Below are 21,372 nucleotides of genomic sequence, written 5' to 3'. Positions count from 1 at the left end.
ATATGGTTAGAATGTCCGGTCCATAAAACTTAGTAGGGCCTGTACTGGTCAACCGTAGAATCAACTTCAGCAACCAGATTATGCTAGGGTTTTCCCCTGATTTTCTTTCCTTATTAAAAGTTTCTTTTTCCTTAAATAAAAGACGAAGTATCACCATAAAAATGCATGGAATTTTCTGAAAGGAAAATATAATTTTCTTCCATATTTAGTTTATTCTTTCCTTAGAGGAAGAAGTTTGAAGATCTATAAATTGAAGATCCTTTTTTTCATAGCATAGCACAATATCATGCACAATGTAGTCAATTATTTTACTCTTTACAATTTTACTATCTTTTTATTAGTTTCCAATTATCTAGACCAATTGGTCGTATCATACAACAATATTATGTTTTTTAGTATATTGTAATGTATCGTCTAATTTATCACCTTATGATTTGCAATTGTAAACTTTTGCATTACACCCTAATCATTTTCATACCCAAAAAGTGTTTATCAGAACACATAATTCAAAGAAACGAGGTTGAAGACAGGTTCAAAATAGTTTAAAATCAATTTGCAATAAATTTGATGATAATAAATTTTTTTGTCCAACTACATGTGGAGAAGAGATTTAAACAAATTTTCAACATTTCTATTGCTGCATCTTAAACATAAGTTGCTTGTTACTCTTAGATCGACTTAGCATAAACTATGCATGACACCTTTAAAAATGTTTGTTAGATTGAAAAAAATCTATAAAAAGACAGCCGAGGAAAAATTTAGGATACACAATAAAACATCATTGTTTGATAACTAAATTATAACTTGATACTCTTCACTTAGATACTTAGGCGATTAAAGTTACATTCTAAGTTCTATCGCATGGAAGTAAAAAACTACATAATCCCACTTAATCTTTCACATGAAAGTTGAGGTTATCAATACGTTTTCACCAAACATAGACTTACAATAATTATTTATGGCTCGATGGAGGGAAAACCCATATGAAATGAAATTTTCTCCAACATAATTTCAAATCTTCATATTCTTTAACTTTGCAAGCTAAAATCTTCAAATTCTTCAAGTCTGTAATTTAGAGTCTCAAATTAGACAACTATGCAATAAGCCTTCAAACCTTACAAGGATGTAAATTAAGTATTTAAATCCTCCATGTTTATGAATTAAAGAATTCAAATTCTCCAAGTATGTTGGTTTAAGTGATCAAACTATTTAAGTTTGCAAGTTGAAGTATTCACATCTTCCAACTCGGCTAGTCGAAGTCTTCAAATCTTCCAAATGTGCATGTAGAAGTCTTCAAAATCTTCCAAATATGCAAGTTGAAGTCCTCAAATCCACCTAGTCTTCAAGTTGAATTTTAATATCCACCATATTTGGAAGTCAAATTATTTCAAGTCGTTGAGTCTGAAGGTTTAAGTCTTCAAGCCTTACCTTTAAAGTTACCTTTCTCAAGGAAGGGATGACTATCTATCCTTTTTTGTCATTAAATTACCTTTAAATTTATCTTTTCTGTGATAAAGACGAGTATCCATCTCTTTGATCCGGCAGATTACCTTTAAATTTAGTTTTCTTAAGTTGGGGACAAAAACAAAATTTCCCTTAATATTTTAAGATGACTTTTCATGAATTTATACTTGAAAAGATTTCTCAAGTGTCATTTTTTCAGGTGAAAATTCTTTTCCTCTTTGTAGTTTGCACCTTAATATCCTTAAAAGGATCTTCAATTTTTTATGCCTTAAGGTGGAAATAATTTATTCCTTCAGACCTCATGCTTAAATATTTGGGATCTCATGAAGCCTCCAAATTATGAACTCAAGGGTGTCTCTCTAATAGGCCCAACACGCATTGGGTGTTGGGTCGTCTTACTTCAATGCACTAAATCAAGGGACTTGATTTCGCACTATGCTAGTTGACTAAAAGTGGGTTTACTAGACAAAATGCTCTCGAGTGGCCAACTCGAGTTAGGAGGCTACGCGGTCACACGGTAAAAGATCAAAACACCCCGCCCGCGCATATGCCAACTCTTCTAAATTTTGGGATTATGAAAGAAATTTGCGGGTGAGCAAAACACACCTCGTGTGTACGTATGATTGTGTGAATTATCTGAAATTGGAGAAAGTATGAATGGACTGTCAGTTTATAAAGCAGTAACAAATATATAATTTATGAAAACAATAACAAATAAACAACTTGTATCACATAAGCATGAAAAATGGAGCATCAGACATACAAATAAGCAAGTGTAAAGAAGGGAAAAGGAACTTTTATAGTTTTGTACTCCCTGAAAAATTTTGTTGTGTTTCACTGTAGGAGACCAAAAATCTTATAAATTTTTTTTACTCCTTTGGTTTGAAGAATATAAGAACTTCACGAACAAATCAGATTGTCCAGTGGTTTGAATAATATAGAAACTTCACAAATTGTTAGATAATCTGTTTCAATGAATATTCTGACTTGAAGAGTACAAAATCTTCATCACGAATATTAAGGCTAAATGATTTTGAAAAACATAAATTTTTCATCATTAGCTAGAAACAATGTTGTATTTGAGGTTTCTTGAGATTAAAACCTTTTTGGTATACTACTCTATCTGAATGTGAAACTGATTCGAAGAACATAAAAACTTCATCCGAGTTCAAGGTTCATTCGGTTAACGATAAGAAGAATATAAAAACTTCATTGTTAAACTAGAAATAAGTTGTGTAAAGATTGAATCTTTATTGTTAGTATTCTAAATAGTAAGTGGTCTATCTAGTTGTGACAAATGAAAAAAAAAACACTAGTAATATAAAATTAGTGATTTTGTTCATGCAATGGGTGTTTCTATGGATTGAATCTCCAAAAGAGGGTTTCGTGTTGTCAGTGTGTATTTGATGTTATACAATTTGAAAGAATGAAAAATAATGTGGAGAATAATTTTAAATATTTGAAAAATACTTTTCAGAACATATTTATAATATGGGGGTTCTATACTTGTGATAAAGACAAAATTAGACTTGATATCTAATTTAAATTTGAAAGTACAAGACATGAAATTTGATGACATTCTTGTACTATGTTAGCCCCACAAAATTCTGGGAGTATAATCGATATTGTGGTCGTTAAGTCTCTCTTTACTAGTATATGATATGACTAGTATAAAACCACAAAATTATATTATTCGTTCCAGAGAATTGTATTCTCTCATGAAAAAGTTTCACTTAAATTATTATGATTTTTCATGAAAAGATATTTCTATTAAAATATTTTTTAATAGACTTGAGCATTGGTGAAAGTGACATGTTATGTTTGTGTTGTAAAACAAACTTTTGGGTCATATTGCCCTTATTGGACCAATGAGACTATGGTCATGGGTAATTCTATAACAAACTGAATGTTATGGAAAGTTCCTTCTGAAAAGGACATATGACAAGGACCGTAAAAGAATGTTTGTATTTAAGAAAATAATTTTAAAAAAAAAAAGAAAAGAAAAGTAAAGAACAAAATATTTGTGGGAAAAGGTTACCTCACAGGAGGTTTTTTCAAACTTAGTATTTTTTGTTTGTTCTTACTTGATTAACTAAAATTATTTGTGACATAAATGATTGACACATGTCACTTATAAACCTTCCAAAAACTTATCAACATAGAAGATTTTCCTAACTTCTGGAGAAATAAATCAATGTCATATGTGTTGTTGAAATGAATTAGAATAACTTAAAATTGGTTAACACTGACATTTGTGATGTGAAGTTAACAACATCTCGTGGTGGGAAAAATGCTTCATGGATTTTACTAGCAATTGCACTATACATTGTTATGTCTATTTGCTGAATGATATGGATAAAGCAATAGAAATATATAGGTAATATAAAACTAAAGTTGAAAATCAGTTGGATAAAAAAATTGTCATGATTAGAAGTGATAGATCTGGAGAATATGAACATTCTTTTGCAGAAATATATTTGGAAAATGGAATCATCCATTAAATTGCTGCACATACTCACCTCAATCTAATGAAATTTTTGACAAGAAAAAAAACTGAACTTTGAATGAAATGTTGAATCTCCTACTTTTAAGTTCACGTTTACCATAAAACTTTGGGGGGGGGGTGCTATCATTATAACAAAAAAGAACAACAATTTTTTAATGTTCAAAAAGAGAGAACAAAAAGTTTTATACGTTAATAAAGGGAGCAACAAATCAAAAACTTTGTTTGTTAAGAAAGGGAAAAACAAAAAGTTTTATCAGACTTTGTTATATCCTGATAGAAAAAGGTTTGTCATTCCTTAGATTATATACAAGCAATAACTCTTGAAAGCTAGTGATCTAACATTTTCAATACAGTCTATCCCATAAGAGAAATGGAAATGAGGAAACTATTCCCAAACAGGTCAAAATAGGACCTAAGACTGTGGATTGTATGGTCATTGAATATGCTACAAATATTAAAGCATGTTGATTTATAGTTAATAAGTTCGAATCACCAGATAGTCATCTAAAGGGTCTAAAAGACCTTGGAAACAACAAAAGGAGAATGTACTAAATAAGGAGATTCAGAGGCGTATTAAATGTCAATGGAAAAATTACTTCCTCCGAGTTTTATTTTGTAATATTTCTTCTTGAAAATGAGTCCATATAGTCGAAAAAGATGTCTTTTGTGGGCTCATACTTTTTGGAAAGAGTCTGTTAATAGTAATATAGATTCAATGTTGAGTAACCATACTTGAGAGTTGATTGATCTTCCTTCAGGAACTAAACTTTTGTGTTCAAAGTGGATATACAAAAGTAAAAAAAGTTGATGAAACTATTGACAAATACAAAGTAAGATTTATTGTCATAGGCTTTAGACAATGACAAATCCTTGATTATTTTTACATATATTAGCCTCTAACTAGGAATACATCAACTCATATGTTAATTGCCCTAGTTGCGAATTTGTCAAAATGGATATAAGAATATATTTCATGGAGGAAGAAATAACATGGAACAACCTAAAGGCTAAGTGGTTCGTGGTTAAAAAAATGTGTAAGCTTGTTAAGTAAGTTTATGGACTAAAAACAAGCGCCCAAATAATGACGTGCGATGTTTGACCAAGCTACATTGACAAATGAATTGTAGATTAATGAATGTGATAAATGTTTTACATTAAAGACATTCCAAATCACAAGGTAATTATTTATTTTTATGTTTATAACATGTTGATCATCAAAAGAGAAACATATGACATAAATGCTACTAAGCATACGCTAGAAAATAACTTCAATATGAAAGAAATTAAAGTTAGTGATGTTATTGAAAAGATACTTGAAAAGTTCAAGTATTTGTATTTCAATATTGAATAGACTCAAATAAATGTGAACTTTGTACTTCAAAAGAATGAAGGAAAAGGGTACTCGCAATTGGATTATGCTAGATTATTGAGAAGTATAACATGTATCAAGAAGTGTACGTGATCAAATATAGTATGTGTGATTAGTAAACTGAGTCGGTTCACAAGTAATCTCAATCAAACACATTGGATGACAATGGAAAGAGATTTGAGTATTTTTTTAAAAAAAAACATACTTAACAAACTATTGCTTTGAATTGTGACTAGTATTCAACAATATTGGAAGAATATATTGATGCAAATTGAATCACCAGGTCAAATTAAATAAAATTCATGAGTGGATATGTATTTACTATTGGTAGAGGAACATTCCCTTGGAAATCTTTCAAACAGAAATATATCGCTCACTCTACTATGAAATTTGAGTTTATCACTATAGATAAGACTAGTGAAGAAGTTGAATGACTCCGAAATTTTTTGAAAGATTTTTGGTCCAAACCTTTAGCTCCTGTATGCATACACTAGGTTCAGCACGGAGCATAATGTATAACAGAAGATCTCGTCGTAAATGATGTAGACATAATATCGTTAGAGAACAACTCTCTAGTGGAATTATAATAATTGACTATGTAAAGTTAAAGGGTAATGTGTCGGATCCACTTAAAAAATGCCTAACTAGAGAGGAAGTTGATAGACTATTAAAGGAAATGAGATTATGGCCGAGAACAAGTCATTGTGGAGGTAACTCTACCTAGAAGACTTGAGATCCCAAGATCTAGCTTCAAATAGATTAAACAAAGTCATTAATGACGGTTCAACATTGTAAAAATATTATTTTTTATGGTTCAGTATCATGATAAGACAATGTTTAGTAACAAGGATAAAGACATTAGCCCTCTTTAATGGTTTCTAAGTTTGATACATGGTATATCAAATGGTGTAACTACGGGATAACACATTTAGAAATCACCTATCTAAGTATGAAGTGTAAGTCGCTTCAAGGAGAATCTGGTAAGGTTAGTTCTCTAAGAACTTATTAATCGAGATGTGTTCATAATTGAAACGAACAAAATAATGAGAACAAAAAACAATTCAAGGGTTGATTGTTTGACTTATGTTCTCTAGGTATACACCAAAGCTCGATGGTTCAAAGATATCAAATCTACCGATTGACCGAGTATATCCGATATATGTTCAGTACGAAAAGTTTAAAGGGAAACGTGCTTATTCAGATGCGATTAACCCTTATTACGAATCACACATCTTTTCATGCATGTGCTTTTTTAGAAAAAATAGGAATTCCCTATTCATGTGGGGGATTGTTGGGTTTTAAAGGTGTGAACAGAAAAATGAAGGTTGTAACTCTCCTGAAGGGTTGTCACTTTGCCAGTGGGTTTTGACTTTTATGAAAGGTTGTGTCCTTGCTAAAAGGTTGTGACAGTTTCAAAGGTTGTGCATTTTCCAAAGTGTTGTGACATTTCTGGAAGGTTGTCTTCTTTCCTAAGAGTTGTGACATTTACCGTTTGATGTCAATAAATAGAGAGGTTGCCTCTCATTTTTCAGCATTGAATTCTTCCCTTCTTTTGCATACATTTCTTACAAAACAAAATCGATCAATCGTGTCTGTATGTTTGATTCGTTGCTGTCATTTTGAGTTCGTTGAAATTATTGAAGTTTGAGGTACCTCTACTTTTTTAATGGTTAATCCGTTTTATCTTGGGAGAAATTAATCTATAACCTCGGTACTTGAGGGGTTAAGGACACACAGTAAATTCTGTGGACTCGGATAGATCTTTGTATTTTTTTTTAATTTTTTATTTCTTCTGGTTTGCTAATTTGAATACATGAGATAACATGGTCCTCTTAATTTTTTTGTCAGCTCCTCTTAGTAAGTTGTAAATCGTGATTTCTATTCATAGCTCATTTGCATAAGCTCTCATCTCTACCTGATTGTGTTTTGTTTATTTAACTTATAATTCAAAGATTTTAAGTACCCAAAGGTTTTTTTAAAAAAACTAACAAGTAAGTTTATAGGAACAAGCTTTTCGTTTAACTACTGAAATTTGATTTTTCAATAATACAGATAGCCTTGTATCTGGAACTATATGTAAGTACCTCACTATCACTCTCTGCTTCGCTTTAGAACTGATGTATGTTATCGATAACTTGGTACGATCTTTTCTTCTTGGCGGCCCTCTTGAATAGAGTATTTGATTATGATGAGTGGCAACATTGATGCCCTATTCTCAAATAGTCACAATGGAGTTTTTTGGAATTTATGTTGATTCTTATCAAATGTGTGTGATTATTTTAACCTTTGTCATACTATCAATGGTTTAGCTTAAAAATCTCATTTTGCTATCTACTATCAGATCTCATTTACCTTGTATTGTCTAGAATTCGATGCAAGATTAATTTGTGCTAGCGTGTTGAAATCTGATACTTATACATAATTGGTGTAATGATTGAACTGATTCCCATGGTGATATGGTTGTAGTGAATCCCGGCGATCAATGACGTTGGATTTCTAATGATGGCAGTCAATTGGGAACTATTCATCTAATCGAAAATCTATGAAGAAGATCAATTGATGTAACAGTGAAGAGAAGGAGAGAAAGAACTGAATTGATTTCTTCCAACAAGTTCACACCATACACATTGTAAAACTGAAAACTAACTAACTGCAATGACTCTTCCTATATATATATATATATATTTACATAAAAGTATCAGCTAACTACTTCTCTAACTAATTCCTACTGACCTAATTTGTTAACTCAACTAATCACTAATCGATTGTTCTACATTTTTTTAACTGCTCAACATCCTCCCTCAATCTAGGTGTATGAAAAACATTCTTCATTACTAGCTTGGTAAGTAGATATCTGTGTTGTACGCATGTAGGGCCTTTTGTGAGCAAGTCTGCAGGTTGCTCTAATGTATTCAAATACATTGGTTGAACCAATCCTGATTGAATCTTGTCTCTAATAAAATGACAATCAATGTCTATGTGTTTAGTTCGTTCATGGAAAATTGGATTGGCTGCTATCTGTATAGCTGATTTACTGCTAGTATGTGTAGGTACAGGCATCTCAACTTGTATTCCTAGTTCCTTGAATATCCCAACTAACCATACAATTTCTGCGACTGATGAAGCCAAGCTTCTGTATTCTGCCTCGGCTGAACTTCTTGAAATGGTACTTTGTTTCTTGGACAACCAAGATATTAGTAAATCTCCATAAGTAATTATGTAACCAATTATTTACTTCCTATTGTTTGGACATGATGCCCAATCTGCATCACAATAGGCCCTCAACTGATTATCAACAGCACTTGTCATGAATATCCCTAAACCTGGTGATTGTTTTATAGATCTAACCACTCTCATTGCTGCATCCATATGAAATGTCTTCGGACTATGCATGAATTGACTTAGAAGTTTCACTAAAAATGCAATGTTTGACCTTTTTATGGTAAGATAAAGTAATCTTCCAATCAGTTTCTGATACACTCCAGGATCTTTCAACAATTTGTCATGTTTATCTGCAAGAGAAAAATGTAGATCAAATTTTGTAATTGTAAGCCTTTTATTCAACTCAATAGGGGCTCCAACAGGTTTCAAACTTGACAATCGCATGTCTGAAATTAGTTCAAGACAATACTTCCTATGATGCATAAGGATTCCAGTACTGTTCCTTGCAAATTCAATCCCTAAGAAGTATCTCAACTCACCTAAATCTTTGATTTTGAAGCTGTCTTTGAGGACTCTTTTTGTCTCTAAAATCATCTTGTGATCATTACCTGTGATTAGCAGATCATCAACATAAACTAATAACACCACCAAACTATCTCTTTGATGCTTTGTGAATAAAGAATAATCATGATGACTTTGTCTAAACCCTGAGTTGATTAATATTGTAGTCAATTTTATATTCCATTGCCTGCTGGCTTATTTAAGTCCATAAAGTGACTTTGTGAGCCTACACACTAACTCCTGCTCACTTTGATGGACAAAACCCAAAGGCAAAATAAACTTCTTCATTCAAATCACGTTGAAGAAATGCATTGAAAACATCCATCTGATGAATTTTCCACTGCTTTGCAACAGCTAAGGGTATGACAATCCTCACATTTACCATCTTCACAACTGGTGAGAAGGTCTCGTGATAGTCCAAACCTTCTTTTTGATTATAGCCCTTGGCTATTAGCCGAGCTTTAAATCTATCAATATCTCCATCAGCCTTATATTTGATCTTGTATACCCACTTGCATCCTATTGCTTTCTTGTCCTTAGGTAACTTAGTGATCTCCCATGTGTGATTGTCCTCCAAAGCCTTTATCTCATGTCTCATGGATTCAACCCATCTAAGATCATGAACTGCTTCTTGATAGGATGTAGGTTCCCTTTCTTGAGAAAACTTATTGATAAAACTCTTGTAAGATGGTGCAATGCTGCAATAATCCACAACATCTTGAATGGGATACAAACACTGTCCAGCTTTGCTATTTTTTGTCAAAATATAATCTGCATGCCAAATAGGAGCCTTGGTTGGTCTGTGTGATTTTCTGATGTTAACAACATCAGATGGTGTTACCTGTGAAGTATCTCCAGAAAACATTGTGACTTCATTTTCAGACTTGTTATTTGAGGCTTCAGAAATAAGATTTTGATGTTGTGGTAGCTCGGTATCATTCATTTCATTCCTTAAAATAACACAAGGTGTGAGTTCACAATCACCAATATTTAAGTATGAAAATACAATCTCTGGATCATCTGCTTGACCAAGATATGATGACTGAAAAGGAAATTCTTGCTCATAAAAAATAACATCCCTGCTGACAAATAAAGTTTGTGATTCAATATCTAACATTTTATATCCCTTCTGACTCATAGCATATCCCAACAATACAACTCATCTAGCTCTAGGCTCAAACTTATCACCTTTATTCAAGTTTGTAGCAAATCCAAGACAATCTATCACTCTAAGATGTGATAATAATAATTGTCGATTATACATTATCTCAAATGGTGTGCTATCTTTCAGTGCAGACAAAGGAATCCTGTTGATAATTTATGTAGCAGCTTCTATACAAACCCCCCAGAATCTATTTGGTAAGTGACCTTGAAACTTAATCGCTCTTGTTGTTTCCAGTAGGTGCCTCTGTTTTCTTTCAACAACTCCATTTTGTTGGGGAGTATATGGACAAGATATCTGATGAACAATGCCATGTGACATAAACAAATCACAACAAGTAGCATTTAAAAACTCACCTCCATTATCAGATCTAAACACCTTAATACACTTGCAAAATTGATTTTTTATCATTATCAAAAAAATGTTTCAGAACAACAACTACATCAGACTTCAATCTTATCAAGAAAGTCCATGTCCATCTAGACTTGTCATCAACTAGTGTGAGAAAATATCTCATTCCATCATAAGTAGCTACTTTATCAAGTCAAAAACAGCATTTACATTAGTACTACTGTTGGGAAAAGGTATCCTTGTTTGTTTAGCCTATGGACAAATATGACAATGATCAATAGTAAAATTACTATTAGTATTGAACTCTTTGATCTTCCTAAGTACTTTCATAAAAACATGTCCCAATCTTCTGTGCCAAAATGCTGGATCTCCAGCTCCTTCTTTTATTGCAGACATTGTAAGAAAATTGTGATTTTTCATTCCATTGAATTACATACAAACCTTCTTCCACTTTACCAATCCCCTTGACCTTCCAAGATGACAGGTCCTGAAAAATGCAATGTGTAGGAAAGAAAGAAACACAACAGTTTAATTCTTTTGTCAGCTTTTTCACAGACAAAAGATTAAACCTGAAGGTTGGTATACACAAAACATTACTGATTATTTCAGTAGCATTCAATTGTAAATTTCCAATGTGGGATACTGTTGATGATTTTATTATGGGTAGTTGTACTTGCCTTGTACTACGTATTGTATGTTTATTATGTAAATAAGAATGGTTATTTATCATATGATTTGATGGTCCGGTATCTATAATCCACTTCAAACAATAATTGGGATTACCTACCAGATTAACACAGCTTTGAAAATCCAAGAACTCCTTATTGCCTTGCAAAATTCCAAGCATTTGCTGAAGTTGTGTAGGTGTTGCCTTGTGTATTAGCTTCCCTAGCTGGTTAGGTATGTCACTACAGTATTCTTCCTGTCCTTTTATTATTCTATCCATGTGAACCATTTCATCAAGCAGTCGTGAATGCATAGCACTCTTTCCTATATGATCCAATGCTTCCTGCAACTGTGCTCCTCCTATTTTGACAGAATTAACCTTCTTTTTACCTTTGAAATTTTTTGGATAACCAATCATCAAGTAACAATTATCTTTCACATGCCCAGTTGCATGACAATTATCACATTTCTTCATGTTGCAATAATCACAGTAGAGTGTGTGATAATTTTTCTTTGAATTTTGAGACTGTGTATTATAGAATTGTGTGGATTGATTATCGCTGGAAGTATACATAGCCAAAGATTCAATTCCATCATTGATCTTGCTTGCAATTCTTCTTTGACTTTAATCTTAGATTACTAGAGCATAGGCTTGATTAACATAGGGTAAATTGTCATCATGAGGATTTGACCTCTAGCGGATGAATAACTATCATTTAACCCCATCAGAAACTGAAGCAAAAGTTGATACTGTAGTTGCTCAACATACTCCTTAGACTTGTTACAATCACAACTTGGTGGAGGTAAAATCGAATCATACTCATCCCACAAATTCTTCAATTTCGTGTAATAAGCAGAGACACTCAATACTCCCTGTGTTAGAGTATATATATCCCTATGCAATTGATAGAGTCTCAATCCATTTATCTTGCCAAAACGTTCCTTGAGATCGAGCCATACCTGATGTGCACTAGGGGAGTACAAGATGCCACTAAGAAATTCCCTACTGACATTGCAGGTAAGCCAAGAGATAACAATGGCATTGCATCGATCCTAAAATTTTTTCAAATTACCTTCGAAATCAGTATGCAAAACATATCCATCGATAAAACCTATTTTGTTTCATCCAAGTAATGCAATCTCCATAGCTCTGATCCACAGAGTATAGTTTTCCATTCCTGTCAGTTGAATTCCCACAGACAAAGCTCCAAGTACATTTGAAGAGCTCAAATATAATGGATGGTTGTGATCAATCATCACCAAATTCCCAGTAGTTGTCTCACCTTGTGTTCTGGTACTCGATCCACCCAGTGAATCATCCTCGATCGCCATGGATCATATCCAACTGAGTCCTTCGTAAAACAGAGAAAAGAAGAAGAAGAAAAACTGCAGAAGAAGAAAAATAGTTCCTAGATTCTTCCTCCTTTATGCTCTGATACCATGTGAAGAAGATCAATTAATCTAACAGTGAAGAAAGGGAGAGAAAGAACTGAATTGATTTCTTCCAACAAGTTCACACCATACACATTGTAAAACTGAAAACTAACTAACTACAATGACTCTTCCTATATATATATATATATATATATATACATAAAAGAATCAGCTAACTACTTGTCTAACTAAAACCTACTGACTTAATTGGTTAACTCAACTAATCACTAATCGACAACTGTATATTTTATTAACTGCTCAGCATAATTAGCATATCAAAGGGAAGATAAAAAACTGCCAGATGTTCAAAATGTTCTTTATTTAATTTTTGAGAGAAATCAAAGGATCCATGAGAAGCAACCCAAAAAAGTGGAAAGATTTGGCCAAATAAATGCTCAAGAGTCCCATGAAGTGGAAGTAGTAAATATCTACAACGTGAGAGCCTGTCTAGGTATTAAAAGGATTGGTTCTAAAATGCATCTTTTGATTTGTTCTTCAGCAATTTGTAGTTGTGTTTTCTTCCAGCTTCTTGTCACAAGCTAGTCAGAAGTTATTTCTAGACTATAGTTTTGTAATGTTCTCTTGGGTGATTACTAACAAAATTAGTTACCAAAAGAAGAATATCATTTTCTTATGAGTTTTACATTTGATGCTTTGAAAGTGTGATTAAATATGAAGATTATTGCAACTTTCCTGGCAATAACACAAGCCATAAAATATGTTGGATATTAGATTTTTAAGGCGATTTTACTGGCAACAGTAATTGCCGTTAAATAAATGCCCTTGGAAGTATTTACTTTTAGCGGCAATATTATTGGTTTTTACCGGCACTCTAAATAGATGCCGCTAAAGGCTTTACACCTAATGCAATGGCAATAGATTAAATGCCACTAAAAAATTTTGTCGCAATAAGTATTGCCGCTAAAAGGAAAATTAAATGTCACTAATAGCCTCTTTTGGTAGAGCGTGTGCAGCCTGCAGGATTCAACTCTGAAAGGGTGTGCAGGTGTTCAAAAACAGGAGACTTGTATTCAGATGGAGGATCACCCAAGACGATCAGGTTTAGCTTGAGATGACTCAACTCTGTAAACCCCCAAATATTTTTTTGGTAAATAAAGTGGTATTAATTTTGGCTGATAAAGCTGAACTATTAAACTCTGTAGATTTAGCAATGGCTAGAATATATGCATGTTCAGCCACGAAGAAAGCTAGATATCTCAAGCAAAATAAGCCCTCTATACCATTTGGCTTATAACATAATTGTCGCAGTGAAATTGTATCCAATACCCTTAGTAGCTTAAAACATGAAAAGTTAAGCCTTTTGTCATAGGAAATACTACTACTAATAGAATGCACTTTATAACCTGTAGCGTCATCAATGACTGATTGATAATCCGTCCAGCTAGATTTGATTCGCCGTCGATGTGAAGCTAGGGAAAAGGAAGAAGGACTGTGAACCTTGATAGTACTGAACATTGCTCTCTGTGATAATGTTCAAGAAGTTTGTAGTTTGAGCTTCTTCTCAGAAAAATCCATAGACCATATCATGAATTCTACTGCTCTTGATTTTTCCACGGGAAGTGTATGTATGGACAAAAACTAAGCTTCTAGCAATGAGATCTTTCAAGCATTTCTCTGCAGCCATTTCAAAGCTTTCATTCATTGATACCTTTACATGAATCAAGTTTCTTCAACAAGTGTTCTCAAAGAATCAAGTTTTCCATGGAGCACTTCCATTATTAGTTCTTTGTCATCTCCTCAAGTGTTATCATGAAAGATGTTATGGCAGCATAAGCCATATTTATTAGTTGTCTCTTTAGTCCTGTGTATTTATGTAATGATAGAAATTTGATAAGAAAGAGCTGTAGTAAATACAACAACATTACCTCTCCTCAAACAAGATAGCGAAGAATGTATAGCATACCTTAATACCATACCTTAATTCCAGCTCCAAAAAGGAAATCAACCACCACTGACTTCATCTTGGTTTGACCACTCTTAAAGTTATCACCACCAATCTAAGTGTTCCTCTTGATGGCCAAATCAATGAGGCCTAACAAATTTTCAATGAATACATAAGACTAACACACAACTGATTTCCAAAAGAAACAACAACAATAACAACAACAAAGCAAGATATTTAATTTGAAACTGGAACATACCTGGGACAAAAGTATTTTGTGGGCTTCCATTGATGAAGGGTACATTTTCAAGAATACCAGCAATAGCATACAAGGTGGAAGGAGATATTTCGGCCTCATTTCTATCCACAGAAGCAAAGAGGTTTTCCATGGTATCATTAAAGCCAACAACCACACTGCTGTATCTTTTGGTGTTGGCAGTCCACAGGACCACCACCTTGTCGACTTTGTTGTTCTCCTTAAACTCCCTAATATACCCTAAAACAACACTATAATTAGCAACCAAAAGGTTATATAGTTTGTGATATAATAAAACAACCCTGTTTTACCTAATATACTTAATAATTTGATCAACTTGATCTTTCTTGGTTCCTTTGATGACAATGTTAGCACGTGAGCCTTGGTTTGCAGCAATGAAATCAGGGTCATAGATACCAGGGAATGGTTTACAGCAATGAAATCAGGGTCATAGATACCAGGGAATGGGACCATGGATTCCATGTAGGGCCTCAGTTGCTTTTGAAGATCAACGTCAAAAACATTAGCTCTTGCCATGTCATCTGCCAAATTCATGTTGCTGATGTCCCATTCTCCAAACACTACATCATCTGGATGGATTAACCTATTTCATTATCAATTGATTAAAAACACATCAACAAACAGAAAAAATTTTATCCTCGTCTCATTGGTTTGTCTTACTTCCCTTTTTTAGAGAGTATATTTTTTTTAGAAAAAAAAAGTCTTTCTAGCACAAGATTCATGCTTTACCTCTCCGTGTCAATTCAAAACAGGACTAAAACAATATTTCTTTTATCCGTATACAAAAAATATTTCTTTCTTTTTATGTTAACTTTTAAAGTTAAACAATTTTTTTTCTTTTATGTAGACTTCTAATTTCAACTTTGCATCTTTCATATCACAACGTTCATTCTTTAGCTTCTTTAAGCAGCGCGTTAAGTCAAAAATGAAACAGAGTATATAAAAGTGACAACCAACACCAGAAAGTGTCATTTCAAAACAAATAAAGGTTACCATGGGAAGTATGCTCTTAAAGGAAGTATAGATCTCCTGTCCATTGAAGGACCCAACTCGAATAGTAGAGGCCTGTGTAAGAGAACCAAAGTAATTGGCTTGCTGCACATCCTTGGTAGCCCATGAAATTCCTCTGCCAATTTTCAACAACAACTATTGTTTATGCAAGAATCATGACAAAGACATAGAGAAATTACAGAGCAAAAAGAGAAAAAAAAAACTCACTCTCTGTTAGCAATAACACCTCCAGTCAAGGCTGAACCATTGTTTCCACCCGTCCAACAAGCATAACCCTACCAGAAATCAAATAACACAAAAAATTATCACAAAACAGAAAAGACCCATGGTTTAATTTCTCAAATCTTGAATATAGTTCCAATTTTTAGCAAAAATGAATGATCTGGTAAAAAAAAACTCAAAACACACCGCTATGTGCAATAGTACTAATAGAGAACTATTCTAAAAAGTCTAATCTATAATTACTAATTTTCAGTTTATAGTGTTCAAGAAAAAATTACTATGCTTGATAAGTAAAATTATTCTAAAAGTATAATCTATAATTATTATTTTTTAGTTAACAGTGCCCAAAAAAATTTGAAGAAATTATTGTGGAAAGTCTAAGAAAGAGAACGAAGAAGAGTTCAATTTTGAAGAATGTTAAATAAAAAATCATTAAGGACCATTCATCAATAAAATAATAGAATTAAAAAGTTTATCCTAAAAAATCAATGTCTAATTTTTTTTCAAAGAACACTTGGAATTTTAAAAAGTAACAGTCTTCTTCGAGGTTTCGAAGATGTAACAACCTTCTGAATGTTAGAATATAATGGCCCTCTTGGAGGTTCAGATATGTAATGGCCCTCTTGGCAATGAAAAGATGTAACACCCTTCTTGGAGTTTTCGAAGATGCAATGGCCCTCTTGGCATTTGCATGCATAATTGCCCTCTCGACATTTGAAGATAATGGCCTTCTCGGCAGTTTGCATATTTAATGGCCCTCTTGGCAAGGAAAGTTGATGGCCCTCTTGGCGGTTGAAGATGCAATGACCCTCTTGGCGGTTTGAATATGATGGCCCTCTCGACGTTTGAATGTGCAATGGCCTTCTTGGCAATAGAAGAGGATGACCCTCTCGGCAATGATATTAACTCCTTTGATGATACGATATGCATGCCTTCCTCGTGACAAATATGATGTCCCTCTAGGTGGTTCATATTACTATGTCTTTCACACCCGGATTCTTGAATTCGAACGCAACCGGCGTCGTTAACCTCTCATAGGTCGCAGATAAGCCTCTTCTTAGCTTTCATCACAATCATATAGTTAAATTTGCGAAAAATTTAAAACTTTTAAAACATAGTGAAGTATACATAGACTTCATATGATTACTATATAAAACAATATTCTAATGAGCTCAAACTAAACAATCATCAATAATCGATTAAACAATTCAAATGAAATAATCAATGTATCGTAATAGATTGTCAAACGGCCGTAGTATTTGAATAAAATGTCTGAAATGAAACGCTAGAGACAACCTCCACTAGTTACGTCTAAAGTACAAATCTAGAATGATAGATGTAGCATCCTCGAACTCTAGAGGACCTACCAAAGTTTGGAGATCGCTAATCCAAACCGCTTCAATGAGTCTTCAATCTGCTTTTTGACATACGCCTATAGAATAGTATAGGGTTAATACACACTTGTACTAAGTATGGGTGTATGCAGATATACACCTAAAGACTATGCATGATCAAAGAAAGCTCTTCCTACAACAACATGTCATTTTTGGAAAGTGAAGTCACTAGACATTCTTAATTCGTTATTTGTGAATCATGGTATTAATATGACATATTTTAATGCATTCAAACCACACAACTCATTTTCTATATGAACATAAGACCTTGGAATCATGAACATGATTTTAGAACAACTCGAGCAAAAATTTATATGTTTGCTCCCCATTAGGAGGAGAGCTCCCTCTCCCAACCTTAGTATATTTTTCAGTCTTTTCTTCTTTTTGTTGTGTAGTTCAATTATCTCCTTTGATCTTATGTATTACTTACAAGTACAATGATTCATTATAGTCCCATACCTACAATGAATCAAGTAAGTAATCTAAGAGATTAAGAAAATATTTTAACTACAATTTGGGCGTGAAACCTTTATAAGCCAATCTTTATTGGCTAGGCCACTTATTTCATCATTTTTATATTATGAAGATTATGGGGTATCGATTAGCCATTATGTTTTACTCTCTTTTATTGGCATAATATAAGAAGTCATTATAAGCCAATTTTTATTTGACTATGCCCATTATTTGATCATTTGCATAATGTGAATATATTGGAGCATATATCTTTATTTGGCACAAGCCAATGAATTGTTAAAACTTCATTCTTATCAACCACAAATGATTTGACATAATCAAGCTCTTGCTTCCTTAGCTCACTTTGAACTTACATTTCTTCTTCTTTATTTCTTACTTTCTTAAAGCAATCTTTAGCATTAAGATCATGCGAGCTAACATGAAATCTAGTGTATGCCCCACACCGAAAAGGGGTGGTTCACCGATCAAAGTAAACCTATATCATGTGAGGTAAACCTGAAATCCAGTGTTTGCCCCACACCAAAAAGTGATGGTTCACCGGCTAAAGTGAAACCAAGTCGAGTGTCTTCCTCACACTGAAAAGAGGTGGCTCACGGTTAAAGTGAACCGAAAACTTTCTTTGAGCATTAACCGACATAGATCATGTGAGATAAACATAAAATATAGTGTCTGCCTCACACCGAAAAGGGGTGGTTTCACTGGCCAAAGTGAAACCGCATCATACCTAGCTCTCTTAGGTGGAATCCACTGGCTAGTTCATATGCTGGTAACACAGTTCAAAGACTAGGTGATATTCGGAGACTCTTATCCACCTTACTGGAGCCTCATCTCATGACGCTTACATGTCTGGCCTAAGCTCATTGCTAGTCTATCGATGCTTTGCTCAACTTCTTTTTCTTATAACTTTTAGAGTTGACTCAAACATTATGGATGTTTGCTTCTAGTTATGAGGTTTACTTAACTCTTTGGATAACTTGTCATCCCTTTCTTTACTTGATGAACTGTGAATTTAAGTCTTACATTATCATTATGGTGTGAGTGAGACTTGTCTCACGAATTCTAACACCCTCTTATGTAAGTATCTTTAGCATAATTGTTTAGTTGCAAGTGGGATTTGTGTCACTTCCTTTAACACCCCATTCTGGTGAATTTCATAACTCATAAGCTTTTGGTTATTTATATAGGGTATGTTGGGACTTGTCCCAATCATTGGAATACCCTTGGTTATGAGTTTCATTGAGTTACATTGCTCATGCTTAATCTTTATCATGTATTTGGCCTCACAAGAAACATTATAATTTATGTTGGTCATGTAAGATTGGTATGATTAAGTCATTATCTAACTTTATATCATATTTTTCAAATAAAATTGTAAGCCAATTTATTGGCATAGACCAAACTTTCATATATTATGATAATCTATAATATTGTTAGCCAATTTATTGGAATAAGCCAAACTTTCACTAGAGACTGGTCATGAGAATACCATTAGCCAATTCACTTAACTTCATGTATATATTATAGTAATCTCATCATGTTAAGCAACCAACTTTTTGCATTTGATTAGCTTATATGAACAATTCAATGTTTAGTTTGGCTAAGCTAATAAGTTAATTTGGCATCGAAGGTTCATTAACTAGCTTTGATTCTCATTCTTATCTTTTCTTGGAAACATTACATTCCAAACACTTACAAACTTATCTACTGTAAAATACAAATAGTAATCATAATCTTCACCCCATTTCAATAGTAAATTGAATTTTAGAAACGAATTACAACAATTTCATCTTGTCGAACAGAATTAGGCATTAATCATATGGATCTAACGTATAGGTCTCATTCGACATATTCAAATCACATAAAACTTACACATAATGATCAGTTAGCACCACATACCAACAACATGTTCGATATTACATTTACATACTATTAGGATCTAAAACAAGGATAACTAAGGAGATAGACGTTCAACAATGTCATTGGGAACAACCCTAGTTTCGATATTCTTGAATTCATAAAAGTTTGAAAGGCCTCTTGGGGAAAAGAATCCAACAGATAAAATGCATACCTTATGTAGAATTGAATCTACGAAGATCACCTTGCACTTTTTCACGTAAACTTTGATGAACTTTTTGATATCGCCTAAGAAATTTTCTGCTTTTTCTCCCGATTGCGTTCTGTTTTGAGTTGTGAATTTCTAGTGTTTAAGCGTGATTCTAGGTATAGGAAATGAATAATTAGTAATTTAACTCAGACTAATTAATTTAATTAATAAATTAATTAGCTAATTTACTTAAACGTCCCTCCTAAATTCACTAGAATTAGAATAACACTTGACTTAACCGAAATCTGGAAAGTGCTTAGTGGTTTCGGTTTTGACCAATACAATTAATTAATTAAGTTTCTAATTTAATTAATTAGGTAACCTATGGTAATTACTAAAGTACCCCTAAGTTGTTAGGACCATAACCAACCATTTGGACCATCCTAGGTTAGGTACTAGGATGTTTCTTAGTTAGTTACTTGTCTAGTGTAAGGATTTCGGTTTGACCATTTAGAATATTTAGTTAAGTTTTTTAAATAATTCATTAAGTGAACTGGGGTAATTACTAAAGTAACGCTAAGTTTTTAGGACCATAACCAACCCTTTGGACCATCCTAGGTTAGGTACTAGGATGTTTCTTAGTTAGTTACTTGTCTAGTGTAAGTATTTCGGTTTTCCCATTTAAATTAATTAATTAAGTTGTTAGTTTAATTTATAAGTGACCTAGGGTAATTATTAAAGTACCCCTAAGTCGTTAGGGCCATAAAAACCCTTTTGGACCATCCTAGGTTATGTACTAGGATGTTTCTTGAGTTAGTTACTAGGTTAGTGTCACCCGGTTAGGTCTTAGGTTTTTGGGTGCACTAGTTAGTTTATTTCAGTTAGTCCTAGGTTAGTTAGCTATTTAGATAAGTTAGTTATAGCTAGAGTTGGTTAGGAAGTTCAGCCCCACATGGCTTGACCACCACATGTGCGCCTGCAGCTAACCACCCTAACTGAGTTCTTGCACATGTGCTTGCAGATGGGTTGCTGCTCATTTACTTGTCCCAAGGATCCTCACTATATCCTTGGGCATTGCTTACTCTACATGATCATTTTGAATGATCATGTGCTATGGTACCTAGTCTTGACACTTGGATGCCTCGTACATAATGTGTTAAATTGATAATCAATATTTTAGCTTAGGGTCTTCATTGCAGGTACATTTCTTGAACAAGCTTGTTAACACTTAGAAAATTGGCTAGCACCTTTTTAAGACAATATTTCATAATATGCCTAATCTTTCTCAATATTGGGATTCCTATGTTCCCCAATACGTATTCTTAGAAACTTACTAGGCTCTTCACTAGACATGTACATTTTCTTGAATGTT

At 33.3% G+C, this 21,372-nt stretch overlaps 3 protein-coding genes across 7 annotated transcripts; all 3 read right to left on the bottom strand.

Annotated features, from left to right (window-relative positions):
- Positions 1–8,570: 8,570 nt before the first annotated feature.
- On the bottom strand, positions 8,571–8,945 carry LOC109120051 (uncharacterized mitochondrial protein AtMg00240-like). Its single transcript, XM_019213414.1, has one exon. It carries the CDS (start codon positions 8,943–8,945, stop codon positions 8,571–8,573), a length of 375 nt encoding a protein of 124 aa, XP_019068959.1.
- A 361-nt stretch (positions 8,946–9,306) lies between these two features.
- LOC138348150 (uncharacterized) lies at positions 9,307–12,573 on the bottom strand. The gene is made up of 6 exons (XM_069296760.1): positions 12,379–12,573; positions 12,202–12,294; positions 11,963–12,114; positions 11,363–11,801; positions 11,009–11,062; positions 9,307–10,104 (listed from the first exon to the last, which is right to left on the bottom strand). The coding sequence occupies exons 1-6, from the start codon at positions 12,571–12,573 to the stop codon at positions 9,307–9,309; spliced, it is 1,731 nt and encodes a 576-aa protein (XP_069152861.1).
- A 1,317-nt stretch (positions 12,574–13,890) lies between these two features.
- Positions 13,891–16,522, bottom strand: LOC101257655 (inositol-3-phosphate synthase-like). Of its 5 annotated transcripts, none has more exons than XM_019213550.3 (6): positions 16,074–16,522; positions 15,849–15,981; positions 15,146–15,438; positions 14,838–15,074; positions 14,600–14,728; positions 13,891–14,497 (listed from the first exon to the last, which is right to left on the bottom strand). In XM_019213550.3, the coding sequence occupies exons 2-5, from the start codon at positions 15,956–15,958 to the stop codon at positions 14,694–14,696; spliced, it is 675 nt and encodes a 224-aa protein (XP_019069095.1). In that variant the 5' UTR covers positions 15,959–15,981; positions 16,074–16,522; the 3' UTR covers positions 13,891–14,497; positions 14,600–14,693. The 5 variants fall into 5 exon arrangements, with proteins under 5 accessions (XP_019069095.1, XP_010319812.1, XP_069153259.1 ...); XM_010321510.4 differs by having other exon boundaries at positions 14,613–14,728; positions 16,074–16,479; XM_069297158.1 differs by having other exon boundaries at positions 14,838–15,064; positions 16,074–16,479.
- Between the last annotated feature and the right edge of the window lie 4,850 nt (positions 16,523–21,372).

Source organism: Solanum lycopersicum, chromosome 4 (assembly GCF_036512215.1).
Source record: "Solanum lycopersicum chromosome 4, SLM_r2.1".
Lineage (NCBI taxonomy): Eukaryota > Viridiplantae > Streptophyta > Magnoliopsida > Solanales > Solanaceae > Solanum > Solanum lycopersicum.
The sequence above is the reverse complement of the archived record's forward strand: the minus strand, read 5'-3'. Positions and strand labels throughout refer to the sequence as shown.